Source organism: Culex pipiens, chromosome 1 (assembly GCF_016801865.2).
Source record: "Culex pipiens pallens isolate TS chromosome 1, TS_CPP_V2, whole genome shotgun sequence".
Taxonomy (NCBI): domain Eukaryota; kingdom Metazoa; phylum Arthropoda; class Insecta; order Diptera; family Culicidae; genus Culex; species Culex pipiens.
Window position 1 is genome coordinate 134,345,661 of NC_068937.1, and position 23,162 is coordinate 134,368,822.

General features: G+C 36.4%; 1 protein-coding gene across 2 annotated transcripts in view; it reads left to right on the forward strand.

The window, feature by feature from the left end:
* LOC120422556 (high-affinity choline transporter 1) overlaps positions 1–23,162 on the forward strand; it is a 35,252-nt gene that overhangs the window by 3,971 nt on the left and 8,119 nt on the right. For both annotated transcript variants that reach the window (XM_039586033.2, XM_039586035.2), the window contains exons 3-8: positions 17,192–17,749; positions 18,341–18,448; positions 18,632–19,086; positions 19,185–19,314; positions 19,375–19,696; positions 20,302–20,344. In XM_039586033.2, the coding sequence (XP_039441967.1) occupies positions 17,584–17,749; positions 18,341–18,448; positions 18,632–19,086; positions 19,185–19,314; positions 19,375–19,696; positions 20,302–20,344 (1,224 nt within the window). In that variant the 5' untranslated portion in view covers positions 17,192–17,583. The remainder of the gene's footprint in view (positions 1–17,191; positions 17,750–18,340; positions 18,449–18,631; positions 19,087–19,184; positions 19,315–19,374; positions 19,697–20,301; positions 20,345–23,162) is intronic.

The following is a 23,162-nucleotide window of genomic DNA, read 5'->3' on the forward strand; positions in this document are numbered from 1 at the left end:
TCCCAGAAAACCATTTCCTAGAAAAGTTTCTTTCTCGAAAAATCAAAGTAGTTTCAAATATTAGTTTGTTTTAAATTTCTTAGAAAATATATAAATTAGACAAGGTTATTTTATCCATGCCAAGAAATTTTCTTTTTTATTACAACAATTCTTGAGAAAATAACAGAAAATGTTAATTTGGCTTATGACTCGTTCTATTATTCTAAGCAATTTTCCCTTCTTTTTCAGTCATGTTAAATTTGTTTTACAATTGCCGAATAAATTGCAGTTTCTTTTTATTTCTTGTTTTCTGTGAATGCTATTTTTAATTTGCAAAATGTTTGTTAAAATTAAAATATGATTATGGGTGTCATTGGTATAATTCCATTTGACATTTTGGACCTTTGGCATATTGCTCATTTTGCATGATTATTTAAATTTTCTAAATTTGATTTTAGGTGACAAAAAATAATTTATCATTTTTGGAAGAAAACAAAACTCTCTTGACTTACAATAACTGACTAATTTTTCCTTCTTTTAAGGTCTCCTGACACAAGTTGAATTTCACCTTCTTTAAAGAAGGGAAAACTGTCTTGACTTGTGATATCTGCTAACAGAAGTTGAATTTTCGCTTTAAAGTTTTTTTTCTTGTATTCTTTCTTGTTTCCATAAGGAAAAACTCTCTTGACTAGTGATATCAAATTTAAAAAGTTGTGTAAGTGGCCATGTATTTTTTCCCTTACTTATAAAGAAGGGAAAATTAAACCCGTGTCAGCAGTTATAATAGCAAGGCTATAAATTTTTCCCTTCCTTAAAGAAGGGAAAACTCTCCTCCTCCCTTTTAAAGGTAAAATTCAACTTGTATCAGTCAGTAAAGTTTTCCTTTAGAAAACTTTCTAGTAATAACTGCTGACACAAGTTAACGTGGTGATTATTGCACTCAAGCGTAATATTTCAATCTTTATTTCTTTATAATTTATCAATGGTAAGTCAAAAAGTCAAATTAAAAACATTTTCAAAATTCTCAAAAATATGAAAAAGTTTGGAATTCAAAATTCAAAATTAAAGAGAAAAGAAATTTTAAAATTTAAAAAAAAATCAAAGATTATGAATTTTTTTTAGTTTTTTGAAAATTTGAAATTATGGAAATTTTGATTTTTTTGAATTTATGGAAATTTTGAAAACTTTAAAATTTTTGGAAATTTAGGAAATTTAGGAAATTTAGGAAATTTTGGAAATTTAGGAAATTTAGGAAATTTTGGAAATTTAGGAAATTTTGGAAATTTTGGAAATTTTGGAAATTTTGTAAATTTTGGAAATTTTGTAAATTTTGGAAATTTTCTAAATTTTGTAAATTTTATAAATTTTGGAAATTTTGAAAATTTTGGGTATTTTGGAAATTTTGGAAATTTTGGCAATTTTGGCAAGTTTGTAAATTTTGTAAATTTTGTAAATTTTTATAAATTTTGGAAATTTAGGTAATTTTGGAAATTTAGGTAATTTTGAAAATTTTGTTAATTTTAGAAATTTTGTTAATTTTAGAAATTTTGTAAATTTTAGAAATTTTGTAAATTTTAGAAATTTTGTAAATTTTAAAAATTTTGGAAAATTTGAAAATTTTGGAAATTTTGAAAATTTTGGAAATTTTTGAAATTTTGGAAGTTTTGGAAATTTTGGAAATTTTGGAAATTTTGGAAATTTTGGAAATTTTGGAAATTTTGGAAATTTTGGAAATTTTTGGAAATTTTGGAAATTTTGGAAATTTTGGAAATTTTGGAAATTTTGGAAATTTTGGAAATTTTGGAAATTTTAGAAATTTTAGAAATTTTAGAAATTTTAGAAATTTTAGAAATTTTAGAAATTTTAAAAATTTTAGAAATTTTAGAAATTTTAGAAAATTTCCAAAATTTCCAAAATTTCCAAAATTTCCAAAATTTCCAAAATTTTCAAAATTTCCATTATTTTTTTTGGACATTTTTGGCATTAAAATATTAGAGAACAAAAATAGTTGTTTATGCAACATGTTGCAAAAAACAGTTTTTTTTTCAGCACGAGTCGTACTAAATGTATCGAATGAGGTTAACCGAATTGGATAAATACGAAGAGTGCTGAAAAAGTCAAGTTTTGCAACAAGTTGCTTACAACATTTTTAGCAATTCCGAAAACGCTTTTTGAATGGAATTTTATATCTAACATTCTTGTGTTAAGTAAATTTACCGTCCAAAAAAAAATGCTACTTTTCAATACAATAGAGCTTTTTAGCACTGGTATTAAAAGGCATTAATTTTCCATTCTGTTAGATTTGGTAGGGAAAAGTTATCAGTTTCATAGCGGAATTGCAAAAATGAATGAATACAGTTTTATTCAATTGATTAATTTTTCTAAAATAAAAAAAAAAACAAAAAAAAAGCAAAAAAAAAAATACATTTTTTATGCCTTAATCAACAGATCAGGTAATACAACCACATTGTAAAAAAAATCCACAGTCTGGTCTCGGTTGATGGATGATTGATAATTTTGTGACTGAAGACATTTGTTGTTGACCAAATTAAATGAAAATGAAAAATGGTGTTAATGGTGTACTTTTTAAATGTGTCATTTCGTAACTCATTTCTAGAATGTTTGATGAAGTTTTTGACTAAATTTACTGTTTTCAATCACAGTCGCACGTGTGAAATTGTTTCAGTAAGTTGATTTTTTCTTGATTCAGGAAGTTGGTGTACATATTCATGATCAAAGTAAGAACAAATAATCGATTTCATGATAAAACTAACACTGTGCTCTAAACCTTAATTTAAAGAATTATGAAATCACTCACAAAGGCCATATTCCATGATCATTCAAAATGGTCCGCGGGCCACAAAAAATCACCTCGCGGGCCATACTTTGGTCACCTTTTAGGACCTTTTAAAAAACTCTAGATTTGTAATTAAAATGTTTACAGGTATTCACAAGGTATAGAAAAACTTTGGATCTTTTATCGGATAAATATGATAAATATGGAATTTGAAAAGCCTGTTAAATATCCGCGGAAAGAGTCGAAAATCCGTACTGTAAGGAAAAATTCCGTACAGTTGGTAGCCTTAGGGAAAACCATGAAACAGTACCATGGAGGCGAAGACATACATGGTAATATAACCGTGAGATAGTTTCACTTAGTCGTTGGAAAATAACTGAAAAGCTCTCTTCGCGCTAGGGAAAGCATTTTGAAAAGCTCAGCGAAATGGTTGTTGGTTTCACTCAACTTGTACCATGGCAAAGGAAGAGGTGCTATTTTAGTCTTAGTGCTAATTATTAACAGAAAGTATTTTTTTCAATTGTGAAAAATCAAAAAAATACTTTTGATGTGTTAATTTATTACATAGTTTAAAATGTGTTAAATTTAGTCATCTATACCCTGTCGATGTCTGTTCATCTGTTCGCCTACCCTAACAAGCTAAGTTTGCAGCGATCCTGGGCGGAAAATTGTGTAGGCGTCGCACCACACCACAAGGTTATTGCGACTCTGGATCGTTTTCAATGTTTGCTGATGATGGCGAAATCTGTGGTGAAATATAGAAGGAGAAAAATTAAAAAAAAAATCGTGGGAAAATGTCAGCTGCAGACAACGGAGAAATGCAATTCTTTTTTAGAATTATTCTTGAGACAAAGAAGAGATTAATGCTTTCGATTAATTTCGATATTCATGCACCAGTTCGCTTCATCAGCAGCACAACGCTATACTATTTGAATATTCATCCAGATTCCTAGCCCAATTTTACGATAACGATCGGGAGCCACCCACACGAGAATCACATTTACCGAAAAACCAGCAAACGACACCCCAGCGGGAAATAGAGTGGAAATCAACGAGTGTCGATTAAGTCGTCGTCTTTATTGGAGAAACGGTGCGCTTGAATGAAAGCATTACGCTTCGTGACACGAATGGAACTCACGTGCTTGGTTAGTTGCCACATTGGCCACCACGACTATCCGAGTTGCCCCTCCAAAAATAGTGCTGGCAAATATTTACTACCAAACAGTTTGTGGTCATTTGTGCCTTTTGTGTCATGAGGTGACAAATTAAGAGTAATGATGTTTGGTAGTAAGTTGAGGTTTAAAAAATTGTTGAGATATTTTTTTTCAGATTTTTGTTTACATTGTTGAAAATCTCTTGAGCAAATCCAAATGTCACTCGAAGTCTTTCTTCTTCCCTTGAAAAAATCTTTTCAAAAGTTCTAAGGGCAAGCAAATAACTGTTTTGTTTAATTTTTTTAGTTCTGCAAATTTAGGCGTTGAGGTTTCAAACAAATTTTGAATTTATTAAAAATGGGTGACACTTCAGTTTTAAATGTCTGTAATCTATTTTTTCTTTAATTTTGCAAAAGATTTTTATAAATTTATTTAACATAACAGAAGATTGATAAGTAACTTTTCAAAATTAATTTCTTCACAAAATCCCGTTACAAGCACGTGCCCAAAATACCACCAATGAAATATGAGTAGCTATCTTTATCCAAACACAAACAACACGCACACCAAGTCAACGGACACCTTCCAGTTCGGCGTTAGCAAAGGCAAAAATAATTAAATTTTATTAGTTTCTATTTATAAACCGCGCTGAGTTCATACCAGCCAGCATTCCAAACATGGCCGAAGCAAGAAATAAACACATGTAAGCGCCTTCTCCAAAGAATGTCAACCACCCCCTCCCTCTCTCTGGACTTTTAAAGAAGAAGAATCAAATTGCTGTTTTGTTCAAGGAGCATCCTTTTGCATGAGAGCATACAGAGAGAAATCATTCGCACTCTTTCTCTCTCTCTCAGCAAGGATGTAATTTTGTTTATAAAATAAGCAGTTTCAAGTCCACCCACTTCCTTCCCCCCATGAAAGTGTGGAGCCCAACCAACACTCACACAAGCACGTACACCCCTAACTCGAGAGAGAAAGCAGCATTTCTGAGTTCATCTCCCGCGAGTTCATCGCAAACTGTGCCAGTGTATGGGTGAACGCAAACGAGAGCGAGCTTTTCCAACCCCCTCTTTTTGGTGAGAGAGCGCGGAAAATGGCTCCTCTCTCTCGCATACAACCACCACAACCAGATGACTACTAGATGACATTCCTTTGCACGGCGAATGGCATCGCGACGTCGTCGGTGGCGTCGTTTGAGTGCAGGCCTTTTTAGAATTTTCCCTTCTTATTTTTTGTTTATTTAGCAGCCGGGAAATTTCTGCTGTCGGTTGGGGGTGGCTCTACACACTAGCGTTACGATCGAAAATTGTAATTTATTCAGAAAGGGCTGATTTACTGTTTGAAGGTTGAAAATATATTTTTGTATTTCGGTTTAATTTTATTTTGTTTTTTAAAGCTTTGTTGTTTTTTTTTATTTATGTCTCAATATCAATTTCAGTTAAAATTTATTCAGATTTTGATTGATTGTCCGAAGCCTTGATTATCCGAAGGTTTGCATGGGACTTATTTTCTTACTTTTAACATTAAATTCGAGTTCATCATCTTCATTTAGGCCGCAATCTTGGATTTAAAAATTCTAAATCACTTTAAAGTAGTTTAGGAGTCAGTTCAACAATAAAAAATAAGGCAACGAAAAACAATGTTTTTTTTTGTGATTCTATTACCCGAAGTTTCGATTTTCCGAAGTGAAATTTTGCTAGGCCTTCGGATAATCGAGTCTGGACTGTACTATGATTTTTGCCTTTCTCACCATACTGAGGAAAGGCTATAAAATCACTCGAAAAATGAACTTATTAATTTGACCTCGTAGACCCACCTTCACGTATACATATCGACTCTGAATGAAATTCTGAGCAAATGTCTGTGTGGATGTGTGTAGGTGGGTGGACAAAAAATTGTCACTCGACTATCTCCGGACTGGATGAACGGATTTTGACCGTATTAATCTCATTCGATTCGTCTTGGGGTCCCATAGGTCTCTTTTTAAAATCAGCAAGTTTAGTTAAGTACTTCAAAAGTTATGCTTAAAAAACGATTTTGGCGTAAGTCCGGAAGATTGTAAAAATTGTGATTTTGGCAAGAAAACCTGTAATGTTATACATTGTCAAAAAGCTTTTAAAAATACTTTTCCAATGAGCCCAAAACATTGAAGATCTGACAACCCTATCGAAAGTTATTAGCACTTAAGTGTTATTTATACACTTTTTGGAGGCCGGATCTCAGATATTTCAATGAAAATGATGTTCGGGTTCATCCTGCAACTTGTCGTTAGTTAGATAATCAAAAGACCTTTCACTTTCAAATGAGCCTAAAATATCGAAGACAACAACCTTATCAAAAGTTATTAACACTTAAGTCACGGCATGTTTTCTAGAACAAACTTCTCAGGAAAAAATAGTCATCGCTACACCCAAAACTGGCAGCGCTAGTACGAGAGAATGATGGTCTCGAGTCGAGAGAATAGTGGTACCATTCACGGACGCAGAGAACACAGCTCGAGATGGGCGATAGAACTATTCTCTCGAGGTTCATTTGCAAAAAAAGTTCATCCGTCAAACAAAAAACCAAAAGTGTCGACAACGGGAATCGAACCAGAGACCTTTGACAAACCAATCCAATGACTTAGCTGCCTCGGCCACCACAGCTTGGTGACCATGGAGAAGTCAGAAGTCGATGTATGACACTTGTTGGAGATTTATTGATTCAACTAACGAATGAACTCATTTGTTATGATGGTGTGAGTTGGTACCATTATTCTATCGATTTTGGCACTGAGCCCTCAATAAATTTTGAGAGAACGATTATCTCGATTCTGAATTTTGGGTGTACTTTCAAATGTGTCTTATAGGAAATTTTCTCAGCTTTCCAATGCTTCTAAGAGTGAAATGTTTCATCGGGAAATTTCTGAGATATCTCTATTTTAAGTTTTTTTGGTTTTGAATTTCTATATTATTTATTAGAAACTTTATACTAACAATTCAGAAAACTTATCAAATGATGTGTTTCATTTGTCATTTACTCATCAAAATGTGCAAAATAAGACAAGAAACAACTTTGTAGAAGGTTGCAAACCGCTAAACATTTTGAAAATTATGTTTTGTCTGAGTTTTTGAATGTATGGGAATTATTCAGAAATTTAAATGATAAAACAGTGTAAAAATATATTTTTTACCATGAATTATTAGATTATTACATAGTTTTGGTGAACACATATCACGTGTCTGTTCTAATTTAGCTTGTTCAACCGAAACTTTGGCAGGTTTGAGATTGTGAATGGTATTATTGATTTTTAATGAATAAATTTGATATTTTCTTAAACAAACATTAACCAGGAACATAAATACAAATATGATTCAAAATCGAAAATGTACTACATATTACTGTTGCAAGCTTCAAAAGTCATATTTTCATGAGTTAAAAATAAATATAACATTTTATATAATGTTTACTTTTAAAAATGCACTTAAAAAGTAGCAATAAAACTCGAGTCTTCCAATTCAGAATGCTGAAAACACCGTCACAAATGTTTTTTGTTCGAACAATATTATTTATCATTTCAACAAAAAAAAAATTCAAACCGAAACTTCCTTTCCAAACTATTTGAAAAAAAATCAGAAAATAAAACATTTTTAAAAAAGATGAGATTGAAGATTAGAGTCTTATCAACTTCTAAAATATTGCTAATTCCTTGATTATTTAATACAAAAAAAAACTAAAACAATCATTTTATACAAATGAAAAGTATTTCTCCTAAAGCTTGCAACAGCAGTTTGCAGTTCAATTGCGAGTATTAAACATTAACATGTTTTGTATCCATTCAACTGGTTAATGTTTGATTTAGGGAATATGATATTAATCTCCTGTCTCGTCAGAGGCGCTGGAGCAGAAATCCCACGTTAGAGGAAGGCCATGCCCCGGGGGGCGTAGTGCCAATAGTTTCGTTTCGATATTAATTCATAAAAATCTTGAAAAACCTCATCAATATCAAACCTGAAAAAAATCGGTTGTATTAGCTAATTCCAAGCTGGATCAGAGCAGACCGGTGTTATTTGTACACAACAATTATGTAATAATCTAGTTGTTCTTGTAAAAATAATATTTTAATGCGGTTTTATGATTTTAATTTCTGAATAAATCCCACATATTCATAAAATCGGTAAAAACTTCATTTTCAAAATGTTAAGCGGTTTTCAACCTTCTACAAAGTTGTTTCTTGTCTTACTTTGCACATTTTTATGAGTAAATGACACATGAAACACATCATTTGACAAGTTTCCTGGACTGTAATTAAAAAGTTTCCAATAAATGATTAAGGATTTTAAAACAAAAAACTTAAAATATAGATATCTCAGAAATTTCCCGATGAAATATTTCGCTCTTAGAAGCATTGGAAAGCTGAGAAAATTTCCTATAAGACACATTTAATAGTAGCGATGACTATTTTTTCTCCTTTAGGTTGCCCAGAGAACACGCCGTGAACTGTTATTTATACACTTTTTGGAGGCTGGATTTCAGATATTGTGATAGAAATATTGTCTGAATCTTCCATGCGAACTATCGTTGAAAAGGTTTTTTATCAGACCTTGCGATGAGCCAGAAATATTGAAGGTCTGCGAACCCTATCAAAAGTAATGAGTAATAGAGTTGATTTGTTAAACATGTTAAGGGGGAAAGTTGCTATTTTTACCGAATTATTATTATATTTATTTACCCAGAATGAAAAATATTTATTGAATGTATTGACTTTATGAATGTGAGGAAGGCACTAACCACCAAAAGATGGATTAAGAGCGAGTTTTTATAACAATTCGACGAACTTGCTTAAAATTCCACTGTTTTTTTAGTTTCTTCTGGATTAAAAATCCAGGAGAAATATTTCGAACTGAAAATATGTCTTAATGACCTTCAATAATATCACTCATTAAGTAAAAAAAATGCCAGCACAAATTTGATAAATCCCTCAAGTAACAAACTGATGCAAACTAATTCCCACGACGATGCTGAGCTGTCACATTCGGGACTTCGACGTGGTTCTGTTCTTCATTGCCATAGTGCAAATAATCGTCAGTTGAACCACCCCCCGCCGTAAGGACCGCTCGCACCATCAATCACTTGTCACACTGTCAATGTCCAAAGCCCGGATCCGGGTTGAACTGAGAAGAAAACATAAGTACCGTCAACCGGGGTAAATCGGGACAACTGTTTGGCGAGAATGTGATTAATACTTGATTTTTCAAGTCTGAACATTGACTTCAAAGTTTGAAATTTCGTATCGACCCATTTGACGGTTGATGTCCCATATTTGAGGCAGTCCTCTTCCTCAGGGGAGTTTAAGCCATTTGAGCTAATTTGATGACAAGATAATATGGTCAGATGAAGCAGCTTAAATAATATTTTTTGATATAAGTATTTCACAATAATTAAGTTAAAATTACTGTGATCAGTTTTATGTGTAAATTTTCAATCGAACAACTAACATTTAATTTTCCAAGACAGAAAAGCTACAACCCTGATACAAATCAAGGCTAATGTAGGGAAATTTACCCCGCAAAGAAGGCAAAGAAACAAGAAACTCTTGCGCGGAAGGATGCTGGCAGTATCAATCAAAGGATAATTCAATTTTGATGCACAGCTGAGCTTCCTCGGTGCGATCGTTATCGGGAGCTAAATTATGTGCTGGTAAACGATTTTCCGCTCGATTTCGGTGTAATGATGATGAGGATGTCGTTGGGGGAGTCGTAATCGATAATGTTGTTTTTTCTCTGGTGTGTTGTGATTGACGTTCTGTCAAATTTGGTGCCACAGACAAGCAGATATGATTTGAACTTTATTTTCAAAGCAGGTTTTGCCTTCCTGCAAAAAAAATAAATAAATAAATAATAATAACTTTTTGAATATTCCTCCTAGACCATTCTTCACGTATACCTCTCGACTGAGAATCAAATTCTGAGCAAATGTCTGTGTTTGTGTTGGGATTTTGATCAAAAAATGTCACTCGATTATCTCGGCACTGGTTGAACGAATTTTGTCCGGATTTGTTCCATTTGGTCCAGCTTCGAGTCCTATGGCTTGGTATTGAAAGTTGTAAAATTTGATTCAGCTGGTCAACAGTTATGCAACCAAACAATTTTGATTTTCAGATTACCCTAATACCTCTCGCGGATATATTTGGAAACTTCCTTTTCAAAGGCTTGCTGGTAGGCTTTTATTTGCCAGTATTCAGGCGTAATCAATCACTGAGCTGATTTATGCACGGTTTGAAAAAAATATACATCAAATTGCAATAAAAATGACAAATAGCTGTGAGATTCAACTGGTACCTTTATTTTAAAATCATAATTGGCAGCCCTTTCATATTAATGACAAATATACGTTTCACCTCTCTAATCCAATGAAACGGTGTTTTCCGGTTAATTCAGCTGGTGGTCGGTTGTTTTGGGTTGTTATTTATAGCATACAATAAAATCACGAAAGCTATAAACCAGCAATGGCTATGCCGAGCAAAAAGTAGAATCAAATTCAAAATGAAACAAAATCGTGAAGGTGGAATAAACGCAATGCAATGGTTGAATAAGTGATTTTGGTGGATAATTTCACCTAATTAAGGTGACTAGTAATTTGAAGAGTATCTTTTTTGAGCAGAGCAGATACTATACATGAATTCACTTCCCTTGAGAAAAGCCTATCGTTTGCGACGCTTAACAAAAAAAAAAAACAACAAATTTCACTCAATCCAAATTGAATCCGTGCGAATCGAGGCATGAATGAAAAAAATAAACAACAACAAAAAAGCTGGAATTGGATTTCATCGGATTTTCCCAATTTTATTCCAACCCACCCTTCTCACTTCCACCCCCACACATTGTGAGTGGGAGTTACAACATTGTAATGATAGTTGGTGTGTGGAGGGGAAGAAAACCAGGAAGGACTAACCTTCAAGGTCATTCACCGCGCAGGTTCGAGAGGTGGTATTTACGCAGCTTTTCCAAGCAACGACGTCGATTGTTGGTTTTCCCACGAGAACCCACGACTGTACGTCACTTGGCGGAAAATTTGGGAAGGTGGGGGAGAGGTTTTCCGTTTGGCATTCAGCGCGCGCCGACACGTAGAGGTTCGTTCCGCGAGTAAACGAATTGGTGTTTGTCTGATAATTTGGTAATTTGTGTTCCTCACTTTGACACCCCCCGCAAGGGTCGTTTACAATTGATGGACGCTCTTGTTGGTATTGGAAATGTCAGTGCGTATGATGGTATTTTGCTGAATAACCTTTCTAATCGAAAATTTACTAACAACCAAAAACCGTCTAACTCAAAGTGGAACTTATTTGGGGACACCGTGGAGATTTTCCCTTATCCCCTTAGAAAGTGGAGCATCAACAGTTTCAAAACCTTTAGCTGGGGTTTTTGTTTGACCGCCCGATGTCGAGCTAACATATTTCGCAGGGACTGTTACAGCTCTTTGTTTTCATCAGGAAACCACCAGCTGCTGTGACACTCTGACGAGGTTTTCACCATTTTTGAGTTATATCATTGTTTTTTAAACTAAGCAATTATCTAATAAATTTTCAAAACAATATTTGTTATTTAAGAAATAATTTGTAACAGGTCTTTAAAAAAATTCAAAAACCGTTAATGCGTAAAAAAAATTACCAAATAATAACCAGCTTGTTGTTCCAATTTCCACCAGCACCTATTTTGCCTACTTATCTCGGCAATCGCTTCTCGCCGTGGCCTCCAACGGTAAGCCTGACCACTAGGATGTAACAAAACCACACTTTTTTGCGGGCATTTCAGGGGATGATCCCCTAGGTGTACTGAGTCAGAATCTCAAATATGAGCTCGATTGGTTGCGACAGGAGCTGGCGCTCCGGCTTCAAAGTTTAAATGGGATTTAACCAAGGGGCTGGAAACTCTAATATTACTTAAGAATACTGAGTATACTAACGATATTCCAGTATACTTGTTAGTATACTAACCGAAAAGCAATAAACTGTTAGTATATTAAGATACTCTCAGTATATTGATTAGTATACTGGCGATATTTAAAGGAAATAATAAGTATACTAACATATATTTTGATATACTGGTTAACATAATAATTATAGCTCTTAGAGTTTCCAACCCCTTGGATTTAACCCGTAAAATCGGTGCGTTTTGGTTTTTGCCATTTTTGAGTCCTTCAACGATTTTTGGATTTTTCAAAAACCTCATGAGCTTATAGTTTGTGTTCCAGGGTACAACTTTGCCGAAGACTGCGAAGAGATTTGACCGCTCTGAAAAATGGTACAGAATTTACAAAATCTTTTCTCTTGTTTTTCTGATAACGTAAAACATGTTCTGGCAACACTCGCTTTTGATGCGCGCTTTCGGCAAACTATGCAACGCATGCTACGGTACGTCGCGATGCGTCGGCATGTATTTGTCCAGCGTCGTGTTGTTGTTTTTATTGTTGTGATTGTTGAGAACGAAAGTTCTTATGGAACTGCAAGCAGATCTCCGGTTGATTCTCAGGGTTCAGTTGGATGCCCAGGCAGAACCGATTCTAAACCTTGCTCGAGTGCCACCTAACGCGGCTGTCTTGAAAGCGCTTTATAACGCACGGATGTTGTGTGTATTTTGAATATTCCGTATTCCGGAAGATATTTCGAGAGACCCGCATTTTAGTGAGAGTTTCCACTCGCTTTGTAATCAATCAAAGAGTTATTGTAATTTGGCAATAAAATCGGTCATAAATAAATTAATATACTGCATTGACAACATTAGTAAATACTATTTTCATACAGCAGAGTTCTCTGGCTAGATATTTTGCGAATTCATTAGACACCAATTGCACTATGCTCGAGCATAGGTTCGCTAACATGCCCCCCAGCACCACAACTGGTCGCGACAAAAAAAGATCCACACGGGTTAATGACAGGACCAGGTGGGCTTAGAACTAAATCCTGCGAGTCACTGCCAAATAGAATACCGGAATCTACGACAGATTAAAAGAACAGCACCGGTGAAAAAATCCTCTGGCACCATCGAAAACATAAGCACAACATCCAAATAAAGCATTTTCTTTCCATGTGTCAAACTTTGATCGTTGTACGCTGGATGTTTTCTCGCTGCTATAGTTACGACGCCTGGCTCTGGATGCGCGCGTTCAAAGAAAGTGTTGCCAATACTAATCAAACAAATTAATGGCAAAAAGTTTTTTTTATTTTCAAATCATTGTACAAGCAGTACTAATTATCAAATCTCTTCGCAGTCGTCGGCAAAGTTGTGCCCTGAAACTCAAACTATAAGCTCATGAGGTTTTTGAAAAATCCCATTTAAACTTTAAAGCCGGAGCGCCAGGTCCTGTCGCAACCAATCGAGCTCATATTTGGGATTCTGACTCAGTACACCTAGGGGATCATCCCCTGAAATGCCCACAAAAAGTGTGATTTTGTTACATCCTACTGACCACCCAACAACCACAGACAAACAGACGTAAACTACACAGAATGTATGGTTGAGTGCTAGCACACAGTTTCAAGCAACTGTCAAACATTTGTGGTGAGTTAAACATTGCTGTGGTAAGTTCCTGATGATTCAAATTTACCGTTAAATTGTTGATTGTTGGAACTCTTGTCTGTGTCCCATGCGACCCACGCACGGCCCATTCGTTACACGTGTTTGTCCGAAAATCGTGTCACGCCGAGTAAATGCAAACGATCACGTGTGGGCTTTCGTTTAATGACAACACAGTGCGGGAAGGGTTGCCATCATCATCATCATCATCATCAACGATGCCGTCGTCCCACTAGTACAGCAAGTGAAGAACATTTATTGCCATCATCTACTTGTACCACACACCGAGGGTGGTTGCCAACGTTTCCTGGGTCTTCAGAAACTTAATGACTTGACAAACCGTCGGTAACCCTTGACATAGTGGGTAAATGACTGATTGCTTGGCGGTTTGACATTTGTGGCGAACAGGGTTGCCGACATTATTGAAATTTTCATTATAGTTTCTTCCCGGAGAAATGATTAACATCGCGTTGATCCAATGTCTAACTTTTTAAAATATAAAAATCATAAAATGATCGGATTTGAATTTCCATGAAAAAAATAAATAAAAATGGTGACAACCTGCAGCCGCCATTACGGTTTGCGGTGACGGTCACGCTGACGGGTGTCATTTAAAATTCAAATTATTCTTGATTTTTCTTTGCTTTCTCTGGTTTCCCTTTATGGCAAACATATACCAGTGGATTTAAACCAAAGCTCGCGGTGAATATTCTTGATTGGCATGGTTTCGTGTGTATACTTAGGTGTGGAGTGTTGGGTTATACAAGCTAGGAACCTAATTATGAATCTGTCAACTTTCGTTGAAACAATGACAAGGTTGCTCCTTTGTGATTTTGTTCTTGAGTGTAAAGAGAGCATTCATTCGAAACATAATAGTGACTTATTATATATAGAATTGTAACCTTATTTAACGTTTTTGTATAGGTAAATTGAGAATATTATTAATTTGTAAAAATGACAATTTACCAAAATAAACCTACAACACTTATGTGGCTATTGAGTATCATAGTCCTAGACTAAAGAATTCCCTTCTGAAAAGGAAATTGATAGCACTTAGCAAAACAATAAAGTCAGCAAACCAACAGACCACTTTTCATCCCTTGAGAGATATTCTCTCGTGTAAGCTGTGAGCAGATGAATCGCTAGTGTCTGAAAAGGGCTTACGATACCCTAATGGCACAGGCATTTTTGTGCTCTCTTTTCCATGGAGTTGGGTGGTCACAGCGCTGAAAGTCTTCAATACACAAAAGCTTTAGGGATAGGATGGCATAATAGCAGCAGAATACCGGGATTAAATGCTCGGAACCACAGACAATTTGACGCAACTTTATTTCACAAAATATTAACAAACATTTTTTATTAAAAAAAAAAAACAAAAACACGTTTTTCAGAGGGTTTACTTTTTTGTATTTTGCTCTGTTCCTGGTCCATTATTATTACACTCTCCAAAGGGAGTTACTGGTTTGTACGTGACACACTTATAGTTTCGCTTTCGTTTCTTGTGTTATTTTCTACAATTATCATCTCGAAAACCGGAAAAACGATGATTGCGAATTATTTCGTTTTGAAGTGATGCTGAGCTGATTTTTTTTTATTTCCAAAGATTCTTTATTAGGAGAAATATACCATTTCCAATCAAACACCTATCTTCGTCTTATGGAGAGTTTGATGCTCGATTAAATCTCCAAAAATACTATTCAGGCTATAAACTTACCAGCAACAGCACCGCCTCGAGTGAGCACGCAAATGTATGCTACTTACTGGCCAAAAAGATCGAATTCAATGCACTTTTTTTCATAATCATATTTTCTATTTTGCGAGACCATTTCTCATCATTTTGTTGGCACACACAGTGACACACGCGAGAAACCCTCAAACGCTTAATGAATATCGTAAAAATCAACTTTTCACGTTAGTTAGTCACTCACTTGAAAAATAATCTCGAAACATGTAAATAATTAGCAAGCGCCATAAAAAAAACAAACGCGCAAAGTCTTTTGACGTTTGACTTTTGACTACCCATTCTAATCGAAGGCTGAAGAAAACCGAGCGAGAAGCGAAGGCAAATAAAGAACAAAGGGTGGCCACCAACACCACCAGCAGCGCCTGTTGGAGTGAGCCAGTGATGCCAGGAAATTTTCTCTATAAATGCTATTGTTCGTGAGTGGTCGCTTAAAATTTCATCAATTTTGGCAGCACTAAGCAGACCCAAAAGAGCGCTGGAAGTAAAAAAAAAACTAAGCTGAAAATAGAAAAATGGGCGTTGCCCAATGCATTCTCGTTTGATTAGAATACATTTTGGAAATATTTTTTTCAAATGCTTGTAAAAGGAATAGAATAACTTTTAGGAAAAGTAAAAATAAAAAGAAATGTTCACTAAAAGTTGCTCTACTCGTTGGTGTACTTAGTAAATTTCAAGAAGCACTCCAGATTATCCAGCATCATTCAAACACGACCGCTTATTAGGCTTAAAATGGGTAAATCTCCGCTACATGTATGTCAGATTTGTAATCAGTTTAACGAACATAACAAACTTGCCAAATAAAAACCACAAAAAGTTACATCCTAAAACGAAAAAATTCAACATCCGGCAAAGTCCTACCTCCTTCCAAAAAAGGAGTCCAATTTTGCGACCGCAGAACGTCAATGTGGTTTATCAACTACTATCTAGCTACTGCCATTGACATGCACGACCACAAAACTCTACAGTTGAAAAAAAAGTTAGTCTCGTTTGTCGTACGTGGTACTGCATTCTAAATTGTCTTCTACTCGATTGTGGAGTGAGCAAATTTGTATACCACTTCAAACATTTCTCAAAACATCAGGGGGTACAAAATCATTCTGAAAAAAATTGTTATAATTTGCGATTGGAATATTGAAAAAGTATGCAAATGTGTAGTAAAAAGCATAATTACAATTAAAGAAGTGCTTCGCTTAGAGACGGTGATTTCTAGCGGATTGCAGACTGGATTTCGCCATATATTTATGACGGTTTTCTAATACAGTTTGCCTAGGAATTGAGAATTGGGAATAATACCCATTTTACCTGTATCGGATTCTCCACACCTTAACAGTCCTCCATTGCCATCTACACCGTAGACTTGGGACAAGGAAAGAAATTTACAAGATAGGAAGTGGTAATGATCCACTTTTTAAGAGGATAAGGGAAAATCTCCACACGGAAAGAAGGTTTATCGTGAATCTTGCTAAATTTTGGTTAAAAATCCTAAAAAAATTCGCTGTTTTTTCAACCACCATTTTTTTTAGCTGGAAATCCAAAAAAAATTGCTGGATTTGACAGCTGGATCCAGGTCCTAAAAATGATAAATCTAGCTAAATTTTTAGTAAATTTTACTAATTTGCAAGCTGGAAAAATGCTGTCAGTCTCAAAAGCTGTATGTTTTGAGAAGGTCTGTTAGCTATTTTAGCGTGCACGATATCCTCAAATAAGTTTCGCTTGAAGTTGGAGGATTTTTGGGAACGTTCAAGGTCTAGGATACGCCCTAAGCAAGCGTTGTGACCAGTCAGTCAGACAAAAAAGTAAAAAAAAGCACACTAAGAAAAAAATAAATAAAAGAGAAATTGTCAGTTAGAACAGCTGAAAATTACTTTTCTACGTTAGATTATACTTTTATTTCCAATAAGATTTAAATTCTAACATTCATATTACAATCATCTAATTCTGTATTTCTGTTATTTCCTTTCAGCATTGCTCCATTTCCGACAAAAAAAAACAAAACTACGAATTCACCTCCATTTCTCACATACTTGCCCCAGGGGCTGGCCCCTTTTCCACTCCCATTTTCCACATTTCCCTCAGCACAATAAACGAAACAATAAAGCCAATGAGTCGTACGGTGTGTTGTGCGTAGAATAGAGTGTATCGTCGCATAAAGTCCGGTGACAAATCTCGCGTCGTAAAACAAAAACCCATCCTCATTATCTCACCCCATCCTCGTCGTCGTCGTGTGAAATATCAAGCTTTCAGCTTATTTTACGAGCACCGTACAAAACGTTACAAAGTTTGCACAAACGATCCCCGCGAAAAGAGGAGAGCACCTGAACCAAACTAACTACTGCTGATCATCATCACAGCAAAATGATCAACATCGCCGGTGTCATCAGCATCGTGCTGTTCTACGTGCTGATTTTGGCCGTCGGCATCTGGGCGGGCCGGAAGAAGGAGGCCGGAAATGACTCCGAGGAGGAGGTCATGCTGGCGGGCCGATCGATCGGGCTGTTTGTCGGCATCTTCACGATGACAGGTGAGTTTGGGAGGTGCTAATTAGTGTATTTCGGGTTTCTGGATTGGAGCCGGAAGTCATTCAGGAAGATCGTTTACTGGAATACGGGAAATTGGCTGTAAGAAATTTGCCAAATCGCTTGTCGGGCCTACTTTGTATAGAAACAGCTCGATTTTAGGTTTGCCTTTTACAACTGGGTAGTTTGAAACAGTGACAGCTGTGCACGCCAACACAGAAAGGCTAATTTGTGGGTTAAAATGAGGGGAAAACCATTTTCTGCAACACATTTTGAACTAAATTAAGAAATTCGATTCCTGTTCGGAATCTGCACTCGACAAAATAATTGATACTCATTTGTTCTCGACTGTGTTTCCCCTTCAAAGCAAATGTGGTTGCGGTTTACCGTAGTAGATGCCATTCATCTAACGTAGAAGAACCCTCCGTCAGTTGGGTTGAACAAATCCCCCAGAAGGCACGTTCCAGATATTTTGTGGCAAATTTTCCGCAAATGAATGCCCGTCCCTTACACTTTTCGAGTTTGCATCGTTTTTCACCACTGTTTGTTATCATCCTATCTTTTATCCTCACGTGTCACACACACACACCCATCAGCTACGTGGGTTGGCGGTGGCTACATCAACGGAACGGCGGAAGCAATCTACACATCCGGGCTGGTCTGGTGTCAGGCACCGTTCGGATATGCGCTCAGCTTGGTGTTTGGTGAGTTTTTCGAGAAAATGCACAGGTTAAATAGACTAAACACAGACAAGCAGACGTAAATAATTTAAGATTTTCACTACTCAGAGCCATCTAGTTGTGAATGTTTCTGCTTGTTGAAGTTCAAAATGTGCAAACAAAGGAATTTAGGTCATGTTCCCTAGTGTAACAAATGGTACTTCGCAGGCGGAATCTTCTTCGCGAATCCGATGCGCAAACAGGGTTACATCACCATGCTGGACCCGCTGCAGGACAGCTTTGGGGAGCGCATGGGTGGACTGCTGTTCCTGCCGGCCCTGTGCGGGGAGGTGTTCTGGGCCGCCGGTATCCTGGCCGCGCTCGGCGCCACCCTGTCCGTCATCATCGACATGGAGCAGGAAACGTCGGTGATCCTGTCGGCGTGCATCGCCGTGTTTTACACCCTCTTCGGAGGGTTGTACTCGGTGGCGTACACCGACGTCATCCAGCTGTTCTGCATCTTTATCGGGCTGTGGATGTGCATCCCGTTCGCGTGGACCAACGACCACGTGAAAAGTCTGTCGTCGATGGACGTCGACTGGATCGGCGAAATTGGCGAGGGCTACCACTGGTATTACCTCGACTACGGTCTGCTGCTGATTTTCGGTGGAATTCCGTGGCAGGTAAGATTCGGAGCACAACGCCATCTACTTTTTGAAACAAAAACCAAGTTACTTTGGATGCAAGTTTGCTTGCAAGACTAACTATATCTTTCCCACAGGTGTACTTCCAACGAGTACTGTCCAGCAAGACCGCTGGCCGGGCCCAGGTCCTGTCGTACGTGGCCGCATTCGGCTGCATCCTGATGGCAATCCCTCCGGTTATGATCGGAGCAATCGCGAAGGCAACTGGTGAGTAGAAAAGGGTCTTCCAGGGTTTCCAAATACCTCACGATTCGTCGTTGATTCCAGCCTGGAACGAAACCGACTATAAAGGTCCGTGGCCACTGACCACGCAGGAAACCAGCATGATTCTGCCGATGGTGCTGCAGTATCTGACGCCGGACTTTGTGTCGTTCTTTGGGCTGGGTGCGGTTTCAGCCGCAGTCATGAGCTCGGCCGATTCGTCCGTGCTGTCGGCATCGTCCATGTTTGCCCGGAACGTGTACCGGTTGATCTTCCGGCAGCGCGCCTCCGAGATGGAGATCATCTGGGTGATGCGGGTGTCGATTCTGGTGGTGGGAATCCTGTCGACGATTATGGCCCTCACAATACCATCGATCTACGGGCTGTGGTGAGTTTTTATTTGGGTTAACGCCCAGACAAACACGAAATGTAGTGTAGTGTGTGAGTGGTGAATTCAAATTCCCGTGGTTAGTTTCATTCAAATTGACCGTTTCTGATTGTTTGATTTAAAAATGAGATTTACTTCGGTTTGTCTGTGACCGAAGGCAAATTTGGGTAAATTTTACACAAAAAATATTAAAGTTAAGTGAAATCCGGTTAGAACCAAAAAACCTCTCAATTCAAGCTGCTCCATAGAAATGTTCCCAACATTTCAAGTCCCTATCCATTAACGCAAATGGAGCGTGGGTGTTAAAAAGCTCCAGCTAAAAAAACCCCAAAAAACTTTGCACAAAATGATGAAAAAATACTGCTCAACGCTGCCATCGGGTGGGTACCTCCGGGCGGGTGGTCCATTAGATTAGCAGAGATAAACCGTAACAGTCGTTGCTTTTTATTTTCTCTCAGAGGTGAATTTTTCATTTGGTGAAAATTGCTCACGCGAAAGCCTTGGCAAATATGGGGTGATAATTGAAGCAGTGATTTTGACGATTCGTTTGTTTCGACGAGTTTAGTTTGATTTAATTAAAATCTATTTTTATACTCCCCACCCAGGTCCATGTGTTCCGATTTGGTGTACTGCATTTTATTCCCACAGGTAAGTCCTGAGCAAATCGTATATATGTACTATTATTGAGGGACAATGGCCGTTTTACATATCTAACCACGAAGCACAAAAAAGAACCTCGTTCCACTTTTCGTTGCTCTTTCCACGTTTTCCTGTAATTGACTTGCATTATATTCGTTTCATCGTCCTTTCAGTCCCAGCGACCATCAAATTTCATTACCTGCACTTTTTTTGTTTGTCCAAATTTCCTTCCACCCAAAGTAGCAAGCCATGAAAAGGCGAGTATTATCGACGAGGACTCTTTCTCTTCGAAGAAGGCTGCCAGCAAGGTCTGGCTGTAATTTATTTCTCACAGACTACTTTGTTTATCTTTCGCTGACTTGTTCATTTCATCTTCGAAAAAAATGGTCGATTTCGAGCCCCAAAGGTACTCAAGATCATGTGCATATCGCAAAAAAAAAACTCAAGCCCCTCCAACTGAAAACTTACGGATCAAATTTGAACAGCAGCCGAAAGTTGTACCTTAATTTAATTTTTCATCCCCCCCTGCCCCACCGTATCCTTCCTCGAAGCGACTCAAATTTCATGTTTCAGCTGAAATGTTTCCACTCAATTCTGCGAAATGAAAGAAAAGTCATCACAAGTGGGCTCTTGACGAAGCAGGCGGCGCGGCGCGGTGGTCTGACTTTTCTCCACCCACTTGATTTTTGGACACACACACACACACTCACGAGAGTTGAGCTTTTCGAATTTTCATCTGAACCACGTGCTCAAGAGCAGTTTTCGAGGGTTGTGTGTTTTTTGTGTGGCTTTTGAGGTGAATCGGTGCAGGATTGTGTTTTATTCTCGCAGCTTTCTGAAGGACAGGCTTGAAATGGCTTTGACGAGTTGTCGAACTTGATTGGAGGAGATAATCGACCTGTTTTTTGTATTTTTTAATCCGGCTGAAACTTTTTTGGTGCCTTCGGTATGCCCAAAGAAACCATTTTTCATCATAAGTTTGTCCATATAATATTCCATACAAATTTGGCAGATGTCCATACAAAAATGATTTATGAAAATTAAAAAATCTGTATCTTTTCAAGGAATTTTTTAATCGATTTGGTGTCTTCGGCAATGTTGTAGGTATGGATATGGACTACACTGAAAAAAATGATACACGGTAAAAAAAATTGGTGATTTTTAATTTAACTTTTTGTCACTAAAACTTGATTTGCAAAAAAATACTATTTTCAATTTTTTTTAATATGTTTCAGGGGACATAAAACTTTTCAGAAATTTCCAGGTTGTGCAAAAAATCATTGAGCGAGTGATGAATTTTCGAATCAATACTGATTTTTAAAAAAAAAATCCAAATATTGGTCGCAAAAACTTTTCAACTTCATTTTTCGATGTAAAATCAAATTTGCAATAAAAAAGTACTTTAGTGAATTTTTCATAAAGTGCACCGTTTTCAAGTTTCATGTTTCAGCAGTTTTCCTTTTTTTTTTTTAATTAGTGCACATTTTTGCCCACCTCTGAAAAAAATATTTTTGAAAGGCTGAGAAAATACTCTATATTTTGCTTTTCTGAACTTTGTTGATACGACCCTTAGTTGCCGAGATATTTCCATGAAAAGGTTTGAAAACAGGAAAATTGATGTTTTCTAAGTCTCACCCAAACAACCCACCATTTTCTAATGTCGATATCTCAGCAACTAATGGTCCGATTTTCAATGCTAAAATATGAAACATTCGTGAAATTTTCCGATCTTTTCGAAAACTGATTTTTGAATTTTCATATATCATTTTTGTATGGACAGCTGCCAAATTTGTATGGCAAATTATATGGACAAACTAATGATGCAAAATGGTTTCTTTGGGCATACCGAAGGCACCAAAAAAGTTTCAGTCTGATTAAAAAATACAAAAATTAAAATTCAAAAAGAACTACTCATTTCAATCAATTTATGTTTAGGGGAGAGTGGGGAGACTTGATCCCCGGGGACACTTGATCCCAAGCCTGTGGGTGTGGGTGAAACAATTAGCTTTGTTCTAGAAAGTTGTGCGAAATTAACTAAAACTCACTGTAGAAAACAAAGAAAAAAATTAAAAAATGTTTCGATTGAGTTACACACATTTTTCTAAAACGAGCTGCAAAAAACTTCCAAGAGATTTTTTTTTTCTTTTTCTGATATGCATATAAAACACTTAAAAATTATTCAAAAAATATTTTTTGTATATGAATTGTTTGATAAACTTATCAACTTCAAAACACTTACGCATTTGATGTTAAATTTATCGTCATACTATTTTTACAATCAATTGTTTAAAAAAGTGCGTTTAGGGAGACTTGATCCCTGCATTTTTGCAGTCACTGGAATCAGCCTCAAGATTAATTAATTGGGCTGGGATTTCATACATAGTTTCCTTTAGAATAGTTGTACATAACTTACTGCAATTTGAACCTTTTTTCAAAAGTTTTGTAAACAAAAATTTCCAACTTTTGTAAACATGCTTAATTTTGATCTAAAAAATAATATTTTAAGTTTTTAAATATTTTACATACTAAACTTGTTAAATTTTGAACACAAACGTACAGGTTTTATGTGAAATTGCTGTAACTTATAGAAAAAGATTTCTTCAAAATGTTGATAGGGGGATCAAGTTACCCCTAACATTTTTAAAATGCCGATTTAAAATATTTTTTTAAAACGCTTGGCATGATTCGAAGGGTTCATCTGATGAAATACCCTTATTATCCAAACATAGATGAATGTTTAAGCTTTCAATTCATGCAAAAAGTTTATAGTTTTGTGAGTAATTGACAGAGTTATGTGCGATACAAAAAAAGGGGACCAAGTCTCCAC